The sequence below is a fragment of the Xiphophorus hellerii genome, chromosome 5, assembly GCF_003331165.1.
Source record: "Xiphophorus hellerii strain 12219 chromosome 5, Xiphophorus_hellerii-4.1, whole genome shotgun sequence".
Taxonomy (NCBI): Eukaryota; Metazoa; Chordata; class Actinopteri; order Cyprinodontiformes; family Poeciliidae; genus Xiphophorus; species Xiphophorus hellerii.
Window position 1 is genome coordinate 24,930,177 of NC_045676.1, and position 17,724 is coordinate 24,947,900.

General features: G+C 36.8%; 3 protein-coding genes and 1 long non-coding RNA gene across 5 annotated transcripts in view; 2 read left to right on the top strand and 2 right to left on the bottom strand.

Annotated features, from left to right (window-relative positions):
- On the bottom strand, positions 1 to 11,617 carry xpa (xeroderma pigmentosum, complementation group A). Its single transcript, XM_032563937.1, has 6 exons — positions 11,477 to 11,617; positions 2,597 to 3,004; positions 2,405 to 2,510; positions 1,368 to 1,533; positions 880 to 997; positions 1 to 804 (listed from the first exon to the last, which is right to left on the bottom strand). The coding sequence occupies exons 1-6, from the start codon at positions 11,562 to 11,564 to the stop codon at positions 650 to 652; spliced, it is 1,041 nt and encodes a 346-aa protein (XP_032419828.1). The 5' UTR covers positions 11,565 to 11,617; the 3' UTR covers positions 1 to 649.
- On the top strand, positions 3,006 to 12,112 carry LOC116720588 (uncharacterized). Of its 2 annotated transcripts, none has more exons than XR_004339419.1 (3): positions 3,006 to 3,086; positions 11,713 to 11,817; positions 11,955 to 12,112. It is a non-coding gene; the product is annotated as an uncharacterized LOC116720588 (long non-coding RNA). The 2 variants fall into 2 exon arrangements; XR_004339418.1 differs by having other exon boundaries at positions 3,007 to 3,090.
- LOC116720587 (uncharacterized) lies at positions 4,796 to 7,509 on the top strand. The gene is made up of 6 exons (XM_032563938.1): positions 4,796 to 5,065; positions 5,193 to 5,287; positions 5,616 to 5,742; positions 6,141 to 6,258; positions 6,925 to 7,001; positions 7,178 to 7,509. Exons 1-6 carry the CDS (start codon positions 4,985 to 4,987, stop codon positions 7,286 to 7,288), a joined length of 609 nt encoding a protein of 202 aa, XP_032419829.1. The 5' UTR covers positions 4,796 to 4,984; the 3' UTR covers positions 7,289 to 7,509.
- slc24a2 (solute carrier family 24 member 2) overlaps positions 11,951 to 17,724 on the bottom strand; it is a 17,320-nt gene continuing 11,546 nt past the window's right edge. The window contains exons 3-10 of the mRNA XM_032563935.1: positions 15,766 to 15,801; positions 15,504 to 15,615; positions 15,323 to 15,406; positions 15,080 to 15,159; positions 14,748 to 14,885; positions 13,485 to 13,574; positions 12,306 to 12,472; positions 11,951 to 12,200 (exon numbers count right to left, since the gene is read on the bottom strand). Coding sequence (XP_032419826.1) covers positions 11,951 to 12,200; positions 12,306 to 12,472; positions 13,485 to 13,574; positions 14,748 to 14,885; positions 15,080 to 15,159; positions 15,323 to 15,406; positions 15,504 to 15,615; positions 15,766 to 15,801 — 957 coding nt within the window. The remainder of the gene's footprint in view (positions 12,201 to 12,305; positions 12,473 to 13,484; positions 13,575 to 14,747; positions 14,886 to 15,079; positions 15,160 to 15,322; positions 15,407 to 15,503; positions 15,616 to 15,765; positions 15,802 to 17,724) is intronic.

Below are 17,724 nucleotides of genomic sequence, written 5' to 3' on the forward strand. Positions count from 1 at the left end.
TTCACTTTTTATAAACTATTTTATTGCAAAAAATGATTACAAGGTTTTCTTTCCAACAAACTTGGACATTGTCCAATGTATGTGGATGTCACAAGGAATTGCAAATGAATCTTAAAATATACAACCAGATTTTTCACAGTGCATTAAGAGGATGTAAAATGATGCATGATTTAACATTTAATGTGGTTTCTGAAGCACCACTTGGCTCGGTGGTTGAGGGCTGCAGCCTGCATTTGTTGCGCCTGCTGTAAGGAGCTGAAGCATGTTTGATTCCCAACCCACAGCAGTTTACTGCATGCCAGGTTCTCTGCCTGACAGTTTGGTTAAAATTTTAGGGTTATGAATGCATTTTCAAGGCACTTCAGAGGTCAGCGACATTTTCTAAAACTACCAGCAAACCCACGCTGGAAGCTTCTAAATGTCTCAAGGCTTAAAAATACTGAATTTTCTGATGCACATGCAATATTTCTACCTTTGCACCTCTGTTTCAAAAACTTCTTCCAATTGATGTACATATCCAGCTTATACAGACTTGTCATATTTCCACTTAAGATCTCATTGAAAGAAGCTTCACTGTTCCCTGAAGAAGCCCCATTTATCTTGGTCCATTTGAGTTTGCAACATTTTCTCTGTGCAAATGTAGATGTGTTTACATCTTCTCGTAGGTGAGTTCATGTCCGCAGGTGGTGCAGGTTTTCTTGTAGAGGTCCTCCTCTGGGTCCACCACCTCCTCTGGTCCGTACTCGTGCTGGTGGGCGCTGGTGTTTTTGGTCCACGTGCTGCTCCTCACCGCCCTGCGCAGCTCTGACACACAAACACATTTAACATCAAGAGTCGGCTCTGCCGGCGAAGGACTTGTGCGTCAAACAGGAAACCAACCTCTGACTTTCTTGTTAAAGCGCTTTTGTTTTTGGACCTCTTTGTTCTCCTCCCTCGTTTCTCTGGCCTCTTCCAGCGCCTCCTCTGAGCCCCAAACCTCCATACATCTTTTTTCTACCTGAGGTACACAATTATTTCAGACATTTATCTCTACATTCCAACACATCTTTCATGTCAAAACATCCACAGTTGACTGTTTTTGGCTCCTAAACATTGAATCCACGGGAGGGCATTTTTACAGCTGTGTGGCTTTCAGTTTTCTCATAATTATATACTGTAGTTTTAGACTCTTGGGCATGAAAGTAGAAGCTTCAAATTTGCAAAATGTCTGGGAGTGGTGTTAAATTAGCTAAATGTCTTAAATATACTGGTGTGATGACTAGAGTTGGAATTGCTGATCAAAACAGCCTCAGAAGATTTCAAGAAAGTTTGGTTGCTTGTAGACAAAGCATAATGACAGGAAGAGCAATACAATACATGCATCTCACCTGCAGCAGAAGGTAAAGCTTCATGTCTCCCCAGCGTGGGTTATGAGGGTTTTTCTTCAGTATGAACCGAAGAGGGGGCTCTCTCTTGTCGAGGTCGACGTCCTTCAGCAGGTAGCGCTGCTTGGCCTCAGTTCTGGAGATCAGCTTGTGCTTCTCCTCGTTGTCTCTGAAGAGAAGAAAGACTTTCAGTCATTTTGAAACCATCAACTCTTCAGAGCAGTTGGAGAGATTTTGAGGCACTTGGCTATCAGCATAATGCAAGTTCAGTCAGTAGGTATCGATTAAATACACGGTTTCTGCATGCACCAAATGTAAGACTTTTTAAAACCATTATGAATTAAATTTAAGACTTGTATTTCCACAACTTTGTCCAGCCAACTGGCCATAAATTTGTATTTACCAATGGAAGATGCAAAAAAGAAAGGGAAAAAAAAAAAAGCTAGCTAGCAGGGGTATGTTAGCATTGAGTTAGCAGTAGCCTCAACAGTCTCGAGTCATAACGCAATGAAGATGTATGAGAGCAACTCAAACATTTGCCTGACAGAAAATTTCCTTGAAAAAAAATAATACATACAATATACACAAGTAGTCCAGTCAAGACAAAATATAAGACCTATCATGTATTGAAGGCTAACTTACTTTATAAAACTTAATTTAAGACATTTTAAGACTTTCATTTCAGACACAAGACTACAGATTTTTTTAAAGGATGTGCGCTAAAATCTTTACAGATCAGATATCAATTTAATTTAATCATAAATCCAGATGTTTGAGAACATTAATGAAAAATATAGCATCACGAAGATCGAGGAACGCAGCAGGAAGATGTTGAGAAGTTTAAAAGCAGATTGATTATAAAATAATATCCCAAACTAAGCTTACTCCTTGTCCAATACATCACCTGGAAATGTAGAGTAAGGCACAACTGCAAACCTACACAGATGTGGTCATTCAGCTGAACTGAGCATTAATCAAAGAAGCAGCCCAGAGGTTCATGGTAACTTTGTAGGAGCTGCAGAGATCATTAGGTTGAATACCTGCATTTGTCGCACACAGACAAGTCGAAGCTGTTGCTGAGGAAAGAGTCCATGAAGGGTTTCTGACAGTCATCACACAGCAGATAGTCTGGTTCAATCACCGGAGCTGAGGACAGACCCGCAAGAGATCGCGTTGTCAGGGAAACGCGCTTGAACACACACTATACAGTCACAGTCTCCACTAAAACACACCTGGCTGATGCACCACCTTCTTAGCTTTCCGCTCTTCCTCGCCGCCCTCCTCCTCCTCGATAAAGAAACCTGCACCAGAGTCGATCGTCTTGGAAACTTTGGCCGAGGTCGCCCCCTCCACGGCGGACAGCGGGCGGCTCGCAAGCCGAGCTTGGCGGAGCATCAACGCCCGCTGACGGTTTCTCTCTATCTTAGCCCGCATGGCGGCAGAAAGCTCCGGTTTGGGGCTCTGGTCTGGCGGGGGAGCGGCAGCATCAGCTCCCTCTGACTCGGACCGGTCCATAATGGTCTCATAGAGAGGGCTCGGCTTTGTTTCGGCGCTGCATCGGACTGTTGTTATGAAACTGACAGCTGAAGGCTTCCGTTGTTTTTTCCTCGTCGTTTTAGTAATTGGCGCAATGCTGCCACCTGTCGAATTGGAGTGAGAAGAGCCAAAAGGAGGGGAAACGAAACATTTCTTTTAATGGCGTTACTCACGACATTAACCAATGTATGTAAGTAAATAGCTGCATTTACTCAACTACATTGACTTGAATAAGTTTTTTTTAGGGGGGGGGAATATCTTTATACGAGTAGTTTTACTGAACTTGAGTAATATTTTTATTTGCAACTCTTATTTGAGTAAAATTTCTGGATACTCTACTCACTGAGTAACTTTCCTGAATGATGAAAAAACATTTTTACAAAAAATTGCAGGAGATATAGAAATGGGTGCAGTTTAAATTAAAGTGAAAGTTCTTGTTTGTTTGTCGCTGTTTTCTACGTGCTTAGCCTGATGTTCTATTTAGCGCTGCAGTTTTTTTTCTTTTTTTTTAAACAATTACTGTATTAGTTTGAGTTTAGGGTTTGTTTGTAATTGTAGCTGTGTTATTTGTATACAATTTTTGATTTTTAAATTCAAATTTGTGTCTAATATTATGTCACTTTTAAGTCGGTTGTTGACCGCAGTGAAGTTAGTTTCAAGTTGGATATTCGATATTCGAGCTCCGCGGAGTAAGCGGCGTTTAGCTCAAGGTTGATCCGATTTATGAACGCTACTGTCGGCCAGCGGTTCTCCACCGCTCCCGGCCCGAGCTCCGCGGAGTAACCGACGTTTAGCTGAAAGTTGATCCGATTTCGGAACGCTACTCTCGGCCAGCGGTTCTCCACCGCTCCCGGCCGCAGCGCCCGAAGGTTCACTTAGGGACTATCAACAAATTACTGAACCTAACATTCCTGTCAAAGAAATATAATGTTTTCTTCAATAGCTTGCAGGTCATGTGACCTATTGACTCAAAATCACTTTGAAATAATTCTAATAGTCCCTTTAATTGAGGCACAGACATTTGTTTTCCATTTTAAATCATTTTCCATTTTTTAGGAATTTTTTTCTTCAAAATTGAGGGTTTTTCTTCAATAGCTTCCAGGTCATTTGACCTATTGACTCAAAATCACTTTGAAATAATTCTAATAGTCTCTTTAGATGAGGCACAGTCATTTGTTTTCCATTTTTAGCCATTTTCCATTTTTTAGGAATTTTTTTCTTCAAAATTGACTGTTTTTCTTCAATAGCTTCCAGGTCATGTGACCTATTGAGTCAAAATCACTTTGAAATTGTTCTACCAGTCTCTATAGATGAGGCACAGTCATTTGTTTTCCATTTTAAATCATTTTCAATTTTTAATTAATTTATTTCATCAAAATTGAGTGTTTTTCTTCAATAGCTTCCAGGTCATGTGACCTATTGACTCAAAATCACTTTGGAATAATTCCCTTTAATTGAGGCACAGTCATTTGTTTTCCATTTTAAATCATTTTCCATTTTTTAGGAATTTTTTTCTTCAAAATTGAGGGTTTTTTTTCAATAGCTTCCAGGTCATGTGACCTATTGACTCAAAATCACTTTGGAATAATTCTAATAGTCTCTTTAGATGAGGCACAGTCATTTGTTTTCCATTTTAAATCATTTTCAATTTTTAATTAATTTATTTCATCAAAATTGAGGGTTTTTCTTCAATAGCTTCCAGGTCATGTGACCTATTGACTCAAAATCACTTTGAAATAATTCTAATAGTCTCTTTAGATGAGGCACAGACATTTGTTTTCCATTTTTAGCCATTTTCCATTTTTTAGGAATTTTTTTCTTCAAAATTGAGGGTTTTTATTCAATAGCTTCCAGGTCATGTGACCTATTGAGTCAAAATCACTTTGAAATAATTCTAATAGTCTCTTTAGATGAGGCACAGACATTTGTTTGCGATCTAAATTAATTATAAATTTTAAAACACCTTCTCATTGAAAAGCAAAATTGTCAGTAAAAGTAAATACTGACATGTGGGAAAAGATTAATTGCGAGACATGTGCTTAAAGTTTGTCTTTATGTTAACATTTAATTTTTGAACATTTTTAATGCCATTTCAGGTAAACTTTGACAACTATGAAGCAGTTCTGTCATTTGTCCTTGTGAACAACAATCACTGGAAGTTGCTGGTTTGTGATTTTTTGTCTATAATCAATATTTTTTCATTTTATGGTTTGGATAGAGCATGACATATTCACATTAGTTTTAATGAAATTTTTCTTTGTTATGCCCCTTTACTTTGTTGATCTGTTTTAGTACATCAATGCAGAAGCCAGAACTGTATTCCTAATAGATCCTGCACAAGTATCATCTGAGCTTGTGGACTCCCAAAAGGCAGCTAAAAGAATACAGTAAATAAAGCTCTAATAAATTTTTAAAATGTATTAAAAATTAATAAATTTGCAAAGTGACCACATAGAGATTGAGTTAAAAATCTGAATGTATGTGACATTCAGATTTCTGAATATATTATTGAAATATATTATCCATAACATTTTTTCAAAATATATTATGTAAAAAATATTTCTATTAATTTAAATGTTTATGTAAATATTAATTTCAATAAACTTAACATTGTTGTTGTTAACAGAAACTGATAAGAGGAAAGCGTGAGTTGTCTTATGAGTGGAATTACAGAATACAATTGCTCTTACACAAATCATTTTGTTTGTTATCCAGAGAATACTTCAAAATGAGAAGGACATGCCATGGAAAAACAGACTGGGTTGGGATCCAATGGAAAGGGGGGACAATGCGCCACCCTATTCAACAAGACGGAAGCAGCTGTGGAGTTATTGTAGTCAAAGTAAATTAATGAGTTCATGTTTTTTGTTATACAAGTGTGGATACTGTGTAATTATTATAGAGAAAAGTTGTCTATCATCAAATACAGTCTCTCTGGTTAGTTAAAATGGGCTTTCGGAATTGTGGAAAGAGTGTGTATTCACTTGGAGAAATACAGACTCCCCCAACAGTAGCCCATAACTGGGGTCAGTGCAACATGCCACACAGTATTTGTAATTACAGTTCTTTCATCATCTTCTAAATGTTGAAACATTTAGATGTTTCACTACAGGTATCTGTACTAACAAACATACCTGTTTTAGTATATGTGGGTACACTATATATGTCCACATGAATGTTTTAAGTCTGATGCATTATAATGCCATAAAAAAAGTCTTTAAAAACTTTTTTTTTCTTTAGATGGCAAAAGCACTGATGGAAGCCTTCCCTCTGATGCCAGATGTAGATTTTGACACAACAAAAAAGGCAATGAAAAGTGAAAGAAGAACTCTCACTCTTCAAATCCTTGATGCATCAGGTATACCATGTGCATTTCGACTTACAATACATAAACATACACACATATATATTGCAGAATCTCCCCAGCTCTTACATTACTGAACCAGTCTTGACTGGTGAATTTAAGGTTTTTTATTTTATTTGATTAAGATCAACCACCATCATCAAAGTCACCACAATAACCTCAATAAATGTGAAAACTAAAACATATACAAACATTGTAATACAAAACATGAACTTAACCAATAAAGATAACAAAACTAAACAGACCTCGCTGCTTTCGCTGGGGAACACTAAGTTTTGATTTCTTTGTGACAAGCACATCTTGACAGTTCAATTAATTCACTGTTTCAATGACTCTTTCAACTTATATAGAGTCTGCCCTCATTAGCTCCTGCAGCCCGTGAGGTCAATAAAAAAAAAAAAAATTACAAAATGCAAATTCCATTTCACAAAATATAAACCACCAACAGTGCCAATCCAAACAGACAAAGATATCTAAACGATATGCAACATTGATAATTTAGAAAATTTACTTTAGTTTACAAATGTATTTTATATAATCTCCAAGTATTAATAATTTTAAATTAATTTTCTGAAATAATTAGCTATTTTGTTATATATATATATATCGATCTATCAATCTATCTTGTTTGAATATGCTGTATATTCTTCTTGATTACAGTATTTGATGACCACTGTTGGTGTGCGATGTGCGCTGCATACAAAGCCCCGGGGTCTGGCCCTGGAATGACAGACTGGGTGAGAAATCAAGAGTTGTCAATGTAAAATTCAGAATTAGACACAGGAAATGACTCTTGGGAGCCATGAAATGTTTTATATAATAAATGACAAGCAATTAAACACCAAACTGTGTGACAGGAGATGAGTAAGTTCAATACTGCTAAACATGTATATTTTCTTGTATTTGTGAACAGATCCAGTGTGACAACTGTGACCGATGGTACCATGCCCTGTGCATAAATATGAAGAGCACAGAATTTCAAAAGAAAAAAACAGGCAGTTGGAAATGTGTATTGTGTAGTTAATCTGAAAACTAGAAACTGTGTTCATTATTGTTCGAAATACGTTTTGAAAATATCTGTGGAAAATGAAAATGTAATATGTTTGTGTGGCATTGATGCTATGTGTGATGTATAAAGTGTACTGGAATCATTTCAAATTGATAAGTAATTTTATGACGTTATCTGAAAGCTATTGAGCAACAATCTTAAACTTTAAGGAAAAGATTCCTAAAAATTATAAAATAGAAACATAAAACATAAATAAATGTCTGTGCCTCATCTATAGGGACTAGTATAATTATTCCAAAGTGATTTTGAGTCAATAGGTCACATGACCTGGAAGCTATTGAAGAAAAACTCTCAATTTTGATGAAATAAAGTCTTTAAAAATTGAAAATGATTTAAAATGGAAAACAAATGACTGTGCCTCATCTATACAGACTGGTAGAACAAGTTCAAAGTGATTTTGAGTCAATAGGTCAAATGACCTGGAAGCTATTGAAGAAAACATTATATTATTTAATATTAAAATTATTGAAAATATTGTATATGACTTTAAAATTTTATAGATGCTATTTTGGCTCATGTAAAAGCATGAATTAGCACTGACAATTAGTTAGTTGGTTACAATTCAAGGCATTTATTAACATTTCTTTGACAGGAATGTTTGGTTCGGTAATTTGTTGATAGTCCCTAAGTGAACCTTCGGGCGCTGCGGCCGGGAGCGGTGGAGAACCGCTGGCCGACAGTAGCGTTCATAAATCGGATCAACCTTGAGCTAAACGCCGCTTACTCCGCGGAGCTCGAATATCGAATATCCAACTTGAAACTAACTTCACTGCGGTGCCTTGTTGCTGAAATGTGCTATACAAAAAAACCTGATTGATTTATCTGTCCTTTTTGTGTAATGCTCTTTTACTCATACTTGAGTAAAATATGTTGAGGTAGGGGACGTCTCTACCAGCTATGTACAACTAAAACTTTTGCCAATCTGAGTCTCAGTCACGACAAAGTCTCTATAAACATCAATGTCTTGCCTTGTTTCTCGTTTGGCTTTAGGTCCAAACTTTCACCCGGCTGGTCTAACACGTTAATGTGATTTAACTGAAACCACTGCATTGTTGCTCTTAGGGGTCGTTTTATTCTTGGAAGGCAAACCTCTGACCTCTTCTGACCTGATCTCACTGCTTGTTTTCCATAAAAGCCCAATATAAAGTCTGACATCCAAATAACTCGCACAGTAGCACAGACTCTGTGTCCATGGGAAGACAAGGACGGCACATGTCCTTAGATGTCACTGAACAGGCATGTGGGCAAAAAGGTGCACAGGTGAGCGCTCTGGCCGTCCTCAGAGGTCCAGTTAATCTGTCCCATCGCGCTGATTATGGCGGCAAGCCACATATAACTCTGTAAGGAGCTTGTGTCAAAGTAAAGCTCTGCACAAAACTGATAGATGACTCTGCAGATCTGACTGGAGACATGAGGAAGCTTAATTTGTGCTCCTGTATTATCTGTCGTAATAATTATGCTACCAATACAGTCTTAACGGTTTCACTGGTTCCAGCTGTGAATTTTAGACAATTTCACACAATAAACAAAAATAAATAATTGTTGTCTCAGGTTTTTATTATTTTTTATTTATGACATCTTTTACAGATGTAAATAATACATACATTTTTACAGCAGGATTCAAGTAGTACATAATTAAGATCCTAAAGTTTCAAACAAATGATCCCTTAGTCCATTAATGTGCTAAAACTGCAGATTTTGGGGATATTTTTAATGCACTTGTTCAATGTGTAGTTTCCAAAATCTAAACCAAATATAATAAAAGCAGGGAAAAAACACAAATTATATTGCACATGCAAGCTAGATGAGAACCTGATGTCATAGGTACAACTACATTTATTAAATTAAACTCATGTACCTCAGTTTACATATTAAACACAACCTTACTAATATTGACCACTTTGAAAAAGAAGCAAAAAAATGCTTCTTTTTCAAAGTGTGAGAAAATATAAATAATGTTTGGGTAAAATATAAATATAAAATGTGTTATTGTTTATACCTTAAAAGAAAAATACAATTCTGGTGTTAATAGTGAAATATTCAATAATGACAAAGCAAGACAAATGCAAGCGCATACCAAAAGTCCTTCCCTTGTTCCAGCACGGAGAAATGAAAACCCAAGACGTACGTTACTGAAAAAGTTTCTGAGCACGGTCTCTTAAAAACATAAAGAACATTTTAACGTGGCTAAAATAAATCAGTTTGAGATGCTGCAAAAAATAAACCAAAAAAAGTAAATATCTGCTTTTAGAAACAATCTTATTTGGTCACTGACCAGAATTTCCTAGACTCAAATTGTTTTTTGGGGGTTTTTTTGGCCTATTACTTATCCAAAAAAAAAAAAGTTAGTGGAGAGGAGGCCTGTCACAATAATCAATATATCAATTAATCACATGATAAGTTAAAACAAACTCAATAATTTCCAATTTCACGATTTATCTTTTTGAAGGATAATTTTGTTTCCTGAGACTGCATTAGTAGTTTCTGTTGTTCTGTTGATTTATTTCGGATATTTAAAATGTCTTCCAGCTCCAGTGTGAAATGTTCATTAGAATTTAAAGTCAATTCAATTCTTTGAGAATGTGTTCTTGGATTATTATCAGTATATTACAAGCAAATTGTGTCAAAACAACAATATTATCGTTCATTGCGATAACTTCTGGGAAGATTAATCATCCAGAAACATTAGTTATTGTGACAGGCCTTGTGGAGATTTGGTAATAATTTCTATCAGAAACAGCAGGAAACAACTTCTCTTGCTTCTCAAAGCGTGGAAACGCTGCTTAACAATTCTCTGAATCAAGTGGTTTTGTGTTGTTATCGTGATGCCATGTTCAGTTTCTCATGCTTTTGTTGGCACTTCAGAAAACCTCACGAATCCGCTAAACACATCCACGAATCTCAATAAATGAGAGGTAATGCAAGTACAGAAAGGGATTATTTTATTGTAGAACATCAACAATGTTTCCATTTATGGAACGTCATTACATGGTTAACGTATTTGCAGTAGTTGCTGATAATAATATTTTTAAAAGCTTTTAAACGTCTGCATACATTGTAAAAGAAAAGAAAAAAAGGATGAAAAAGACTGAGATTTTCTACATGCACACATGAACCCAGATTCCAGACTTTAAGCCGACCGACTGTGGAGACGTTCCCGACTCGAAGTGCACACGAGAACACTACTTCCTCTTTTAGATGGCAATAAGAGTCGTGGTCTTACAGAAAATTGAGTGAAATTACAGTACGTGCAATCTGTTGTACGTCAGAAAATCAGCTGTGAAAATCAGCGTTACCTGCTGGTAAGAAACATCTTCTTTTTTTTTTTAATTAATCCCTAATCTGAAGAAAGGTATTAAAAAGTTAAACAAGAACGACACAACAGGGGGCTAATCTTTTTGTCCGTCACTCGGTGACAGTTTTTGCCCCTCGTTCTGCACCCATTTGTTTAGAGATTAAAACTGTAATTTAAAGAATTTGACTGGAGCCACAGTAAAACATTCCAGTCCAAGTACCAAAGTTTTCATGCTTATTTCAGTCTTAAGCCAAAAAACAAAACATAATTTTGGTTGGTTTTTTTTCTTTACAAATAGATGACATGTTTCATAGCTCAGGTTTGATAAATGTTTTATATGTTGAACAAGAGATGTCCAAATTACTTAAGAAAAAACAAAAAGAATGAAAGGTCCCTTTAATTTAGCTCAAATTAGAGAACTATGACTCCCAATACCAACTCCAGTGTCTTTACCCTCCAGCAGTGTGCAATCAGTTTTGCGGTCAAGCTGCCCCCTAAGGTAATGCCGCCCTGGGCAGTCAGCACATAAAAAAAACCAGACATCCTTGCCACCAAGTGCTTTCCAAACAGTAAAATCAGCAAATCAACATGTTCCCCTTTCTAAAGCAGTGCACATAAAGGCAGCCAGAATAGAAAATTACGTTCATACTTTTTAGCACACGTGAGAACCCAGTTATGATTAAACGTTTTACATTTTATGACTGAGATGGACATGTAGAGCTGTCTGAAAATCCTGTCAAATCATTGACAATATCCTTCTTTCTATCATATTGCAAAGTAAAATCTGAAGCGTTGCATATTGTTAACATCTCGAAGCCTACAAGCTGCTATCAAAATTAAAAGTTTACCTTGGCTTTTCTTTTGTTCCGTTCTTCCCACGACGGCTCCCTTGATCTGGAAGCCAAAGCTTCTCAACAACAACAACAACAACAACATGTCTCTTTGTGTGTCCACGTCAAGTTTATATTCTGAATCTCCCCACTGAGACGTTCAGTCTTTGTCCTTTGTTCAAAAAGAAAAGTTCCTCCCGTCTTCCAGTTTCCATTTCCTCCCTAGTTCTTTTTTTTGTTTCAACATTTCTCAGACAGTCCTCACTGTGACATCTAGTCACATGGCGCAAAGAGAGTCTCCTGATTGGGCGGCCTAAGCAACGGGCCTTCAACTCCTGCTTGATCTGCATCAACATCTTGTAAGTGTGTGTATTTATTCATGTGTGTGTGTGTACAGTACAGTACAGTGTGAGACATAAAACAGGCAGTTTGTTATTGCACTGTTAAAGAGCAAATTCCAACTTTATGTTCTTTTTTGCAATCATTATTTCTTTAGATGGTGACTGGGCACATGATGACTTTGTCCTCCAACATGACGCTGACGACCAGGAAGACAAAGTAGAGCAGGAACATGAGGAAGCCCAGAAACTTGCTCATTTTCCACTTGCAAGCCGCGATGGAAATGATGACGAAGAGGAGCATGAGGAAGAGGAGGACGATGGCACAGAACAGGCCGTTGCTGCTCACCTCCACGGGCTTGAAGTCGTTGATGATGTTGTAGATGAGCCACGGGAACGGCAGGCTGGCGGAGGAGAGAAGAAGAAGAAGAAGAAGAAGAGAGGTGGTCAGGTTTTCACAGGTGTCTTCTCGAGATGTTATTGGTTAACATAAAGAGGGGGGACTTTACCCGACGGTGATGTCGAAGATGTTGGAGCCCACGGAGCTGGACACGGCCATGTCGCCCAGGCCTTTTCGTGCCACAATCACACTGGTGATCAGGTCGGGGATGGATGTTCCCGCTGCTAGAATGGTCAAACCCATGATTTCCTCTGTGATCCAGAAAGTCTCTCCAACCTAAAGCAACGATTTGAGTTTAATTACTTCAAAGGTGTTCCTCAAGGTTTCTGTCTTAGACAGCTTTTCTTTGTTTTGGTAATGGTATAATTATACTGGTGGTATTTTAAAAAGCTTAGAGGACTCAACCAGTAGATGTGATTTTGTTATTGATCAGATAACAAGTAAATACAGGGTCCAGATCACCAATATCAATACCAATACTTTTTATTTAAGTTTGACATATTGTCAAACTTCCATTTATTTGTTTTTCCTTTGAGTTATTTGCTCAAAAATCAATTATTGCTGAAGACAGAATTTGTCTGCTAAGTACCTTAACATCATATTGATATGGCAAACATTGACAAGAGAAATCAAAAACAAATGGCAAACATTTGTAACTTGAGAGCAAATCAAAACAAAATCTTTTTGAGGTAAAGTTGAGAAACTATAAACCTGAAATAAAATCCAATTTCAAGAGTTAATCTGAAACTTAAGCATCAAGTATCGCAACATGGCAGTATCAGTCCGATACTGATACCGACTTGGTATCTATATTGATATTTTTGGCTCCCACCAGATGATTTAAACAAACTCTCAATAAAAACAAACAGATCCTCAGATGACTGACAGTTCCTGAAAAGAGAGAATTAATTTTATGAACATCTTTATTTCTGGTTTCGAAGCTGTTTTAACATTTTAAACCAATAAACCACCTGCATCCGCTCAATAACCGAGACATTTTTGCAGAATGTTTTCCTTCATTCAGACTCCTCAGCTTCATGCAAGTGTAACAAACCGATACAATACGTAAGTACTGTACTTCTAATATCATAAATGCCAAACCTTTGCAACATTTTCTATAGTAAATACTTTCAGCAGACCCAATATTCAGTTCTGTCTGATCTAGAGGGGTTATTGATTAGGATTAGTTGTCACCGTCCTGATAGTTGCACTTATCCAGGTAGTAAGAAGTCAGAGTAGGGAACTAATGTGAGGTTAATGAAGTCTGATGTGGATGTTTGTCAGGTACCTGGTGAGCCCACCACACCATCAGGTAGGAGAAGAACGCGATCCAACAGATGGAGCCGATGAACGTGACTGGAAAGAACCTTTCAGACGTCTGGAAAAAAAAAAACATCAACTAACACTCTTCATCAAATTTTTAAGCTTCAGACAAGGTAACAGCCTCACTTGAGACACTTTGAATGATTGATGATAATTTATAGAGTTAAGAAAAATAAAAGCTAAAACGAAGCATTCTTTAACCAATAACCGAATACAAATGATGCAAATGTTGACATACATGTACCATAACTATCATGTGCTTATTTTATGAATAGATGAATGGATGAATTTAAATCGCTACAACAGTAAACATTTGGTCAAACCACCTGAACATCATTATTGCTAATCTTTTTTTTTTATTATGGAGCCACGTTGTTCAAAACGTCACAGTTGTCACTTCGAAGACTTAAACTGTTCAAAATCAGAGCTTGGTATCACAACGCTGGAAATTGGAAATTACAATATTCCACTGTTACGTGTTTCCGGTTACAACAAAGTTCACTTTTATTGGCATAATGACAAGACGCTTGCATAATCCTTAAGAAAACTGTCATTTATTGCAGAAGCACAAGTTAGCACGAGGCCTGTCACCATAACATTCACTGTTGAGATAAACAGTGATGTTCTTTTGAGACCATTTTCAAGTAATGTATTGATAACAGTTTAATAATGCGAGTTTACCTTCTCAAAGACCAATAAACTTCAGTTTTGCAAGGAATACCTAGCACTGGAACTGGAAGATATTTCAAATATCCCCAAACAAAACACAACAACCAAAAACAATAAATAAAGTGGAAATAAACAACATTTACAGCCAAAAGCACAAAAAATGGATTACGATAGTTTCTAGCTGTATCTTTAGATATATTTAGGATTTTTGGTTTTAATTGTGTTTTTTTTCTTCTTCCTTGTTTTGTGCAACTATCTTTTCTTCTCTGGTGTTTTTGGACAATTCTCCTGACCCGGTCCAGTCAGATACGATACTCCATCTGACACCCGGCAGAAGGAGCCACTGAAACCACACCTGATTCGTAAATGTGGAGTCTGGATATAACGTTTTACTTTTGTTAATTGTTCTCCTGTAATTTATTTATCGCAAATACCTGAACAAATAAGAATTTTGCCAGCAAGCTTAATTTGCGTTGAGGATCATTTCCGTACAGCATGTTATAATTGCACGTCGTGTAAAAAAAAAACCCCACCACAACCAAAACCTTGATTCCCTCACCTCTCTCCTGACATCGGGCAGTGTGAGCCAAAGGGGGAAGACGATGGGCAGGATGAGCAGGTAGGTGATCCGTTTCCTCGGGGTGTCAGGCCAGGCCAGGCTCAGAGGCTGGTCCTCATCTTCCTCTTCCTCACCCTCCTGAAGAGAAGTTAAATATTCGACACATTCATATCGCCGAACAACAGCATTTCAGTACCGTCGAACCTGCAACCGCAAACTGTTTTAAGATGTAGTTTATTAGCAGGAATATGTTGATTTTTTTTGCAGGGGTTTCGTTTATTTTTGAGTCAAGAATGTCGTGAACGTTGAAGGTTGTGGACAGAAAGTCGTACCTGATCTCCTCCTGCGACTCCGTTCATGGGCGGCGTGACCTCAACGGCGACCTTTGAGCTGTTTGTGAGCTTTTTGTCAACTTTCAGGGCGAAAACAAAGCAAAACATGACAAATAGTGAGAGTTTGTTCAAAATGCAGAGAAAAGAGAGACCGCTACGGCATCTTGAATCATTTTTGCTAGCAACTTAAGTCTGGACAAAGTAATGAATTAGCTGGTGTATGATTTTGTTGCCGTTCCTCACCAACACCGTTGGCCGTGGCTGCTTCTTCTTTACACTTCTGTTTGGCCATTTTGTGGAGGATGGAAGCCTTCTCTTTAAACCGTCCTGCAAGAAACCACAGATCCGTGAACGTCTGGACACAGGACAGGAGCAGCATGCTCCGAGTTAGGCAAAAAGTTTGCATCTTCTCTCCGAGTCGCACCTTCATTACTGAGGGGGTCGAGTGTGTGTATCATGAGCTGGAAGATGCTGTTCCTCATCAGGGAGTTGTGCAGAGATGCACAGCTGCCTTCCCTCTGCAGCCGGGGTTTGGCCTGTGAGATCAAAATGAATCCACAAGACGCAGGATATCATTAATGTACATACCTTTATATTATTTATAGAACAAAAAAAAAAACACCTACCAATATGTAACTTTGATATGAATAAATAGTTTTTCTTTAAAACACTTCAGACCAACTCACCGTCAACTTGTTCTCATCGTCTCCTGATGAAGTTGCCTTCAGAGTAAAAGGGGAAAGCAATGGATGAATACATTTAAATAATTCATAAATCTAACTCATTAAGTTTACAGAGGATTATAAAAAACACAGACTATCTTCAGTTTGAAGACTTCACTTCAGTATATTTTATAAACTGAGGTCGTCTTGTTGTGCACTGAGGAACTAAATAAGTAAACTATAGATAATTTAATACATGAGACATGAATGCTAAAATATCAGATTATAGATTCTCATCTTTTTTTATGCCATAAGTGAACTTAGGTGGCAAAAAAATTACCTGAAACAATTTGTACAACATTTAAAATCAATCTGATCATTTTAAGGATGAAATGTTAAATAGCAGGTTATGGATTGAGCTGCATAAAACTGTAGGCTTTCAACACAGTTTTTCCATTTATTTGTTTGTTTTCTTTTGTTGTTGTAACAGAGTTATACCTTAAAAACACAAAGTGAAAAGAAAGCAATGACCAGGAAGCAACAAGAAGTCCAACATTTGCAGCAGAAAAGACTTCAACAAAGCACCAATGTTTGCTTGGAATAAAATAAACCAAGACTTCATCCCCTCTTCACAACTCTAGATAAAAATGGAAACTGTCGATGATCATAAAAACAAAATGAAAATGCCAATGTAACATCATCATATTTCATTTATTTCATTGTAGATATCGTAGACCCTGTAGATACTTTGTTTATGAATTTCATACCCTAAATAAACTTCAGATGAAGGATGTTAAAGACAAACTGAATCATATTACCAGCTTTACAGAAATCTTTCAAAAGATAAAACAATGTTAAAAAAAAAGTGTCAGTTTAAGGAAAAAAAAATTGTATCTTTTTTACATTTTATCTTTTCAATAGTTCACAAAAAAAAATCTTACAAAGTCATCACAACAATCAAACCTCCTCTTATAATTGCTGGCCATCTTTTTGCCTGTTTCTGGATTTTGGATATTTGTCTTTGGAAATGAGCTGTAGGTGTTGAGGTAGGAAGGTCTCCTTACCATCACCCTAATCTTTATCTTCCTCCACAGATTATCTATCAGATTCAAATCAAGAATCTGGCCGGGTCAGTCCAAGGCATCAATATTACATCCAGTCAGAAGATACATGCCAGTAAAGCTAAAGAATTGCCACTTGGCATAAAATTTAAAAGAGACGTTGAAAATATGTTTGTTATGAAAGATTAAAAGCTCATAATACTTTGGGAGTGTAGTTAGTTTAAGATGGTAGAATATAAATTCAACTCTAACTAACTTTAGCCTCCTGGAAAACTTAAACTTAAATTAAAAAATGCAAATTTTTAAATGTTATTTGTACAGCAGACAACATATTAACTCCTTGTAGAACCACATTTTAAAATATTTGAGGTACCTCTTTATTGTTGACTCACTATTTGATTTCAAAACAATAGTAACACAAATGTCACAACTAATCAAAAAACACCAAATTAAACAAAAACAAACAAATCAAAGACACTGTGGTGGTGAGTTGTAGCCAAAAGGCTTGAAGGGGCCCGTAGATCAAACAATGCCCAGGGCCCTGCACAAGTTTGGGTTGGCCCTGCAAAGCATGTGGGTCAATGTTTTGAAGGGCTTCACTGATTCTAAATATGATAATAAATTGGTAAGGTGTAATAGGTGTAATCAAGAAATTGGATTCCTGTGTTTTTAACTTAAAGTGAACAAAATGTTGAAATTTTTAAGAAATATGTGCTACATTTAACATCAGATCCATTCCTGGGAAATATGTGCAACAAAAACAATACAAAATTCCATGTTTCTAAAATTATGGAAGTATAATTTGAAAAAAATAGGATGCTTTAGCCTGCAACCATGCCCTGTCACCGAGACAGAATACACACGTTTAATGAAAGATTTACGTTAACTGCACTAAAGTTGAAAAAATATTATTTATTTAACC

Excerpts from the sequence above, each read along its gene's own strand:
- LOC116720587 (XM_032563938.1), top strand. The coding sequence starts at position 4,985 with ATGCCATTTCAGGTAAACTTTGACAACTATGAAGCAGTTCTGTCATTT. Across the intron at positions 5,743-6,140 it reads GTGGAGTTATTGTAGTCAAA|ATGGCAAAAGCACTGATGGA; the intron begins GTAAATTAATGA and ends TTTTTTCTTTAG. Across the intron at positions 7,002-7,177 it reads GCCCTGGAATGACAGACTGG|ATCCAGTGTGACAACTGTGA; the intron begins GTGAGAAATCAA and ends ATTTGTGAACAG.
- xpa (XM_032563937.1), bottom strand. The coding sequence starts at position 11,564 with ATGTTGTTGTTGTTGTTGTTGTTGAGAAGCTTTGGCTTCCAGATCAAG. Across the intron at positions 2,511-2,596 it reads GAAGGTGGTGCATCAGCCAG|CTCCGGTGATTGAACCAGAC; the intron begins GTGTGTTTTAGT and ends GTCTGTCCTCAG. Across the intron at positions 998-1,367 it reads AGCTTTACCTTCTGCTGCAG|GTAGAAAAAAGATGTATGGA; the intron begins GTGAGATGCATG and ends TGTGTACCTCAG.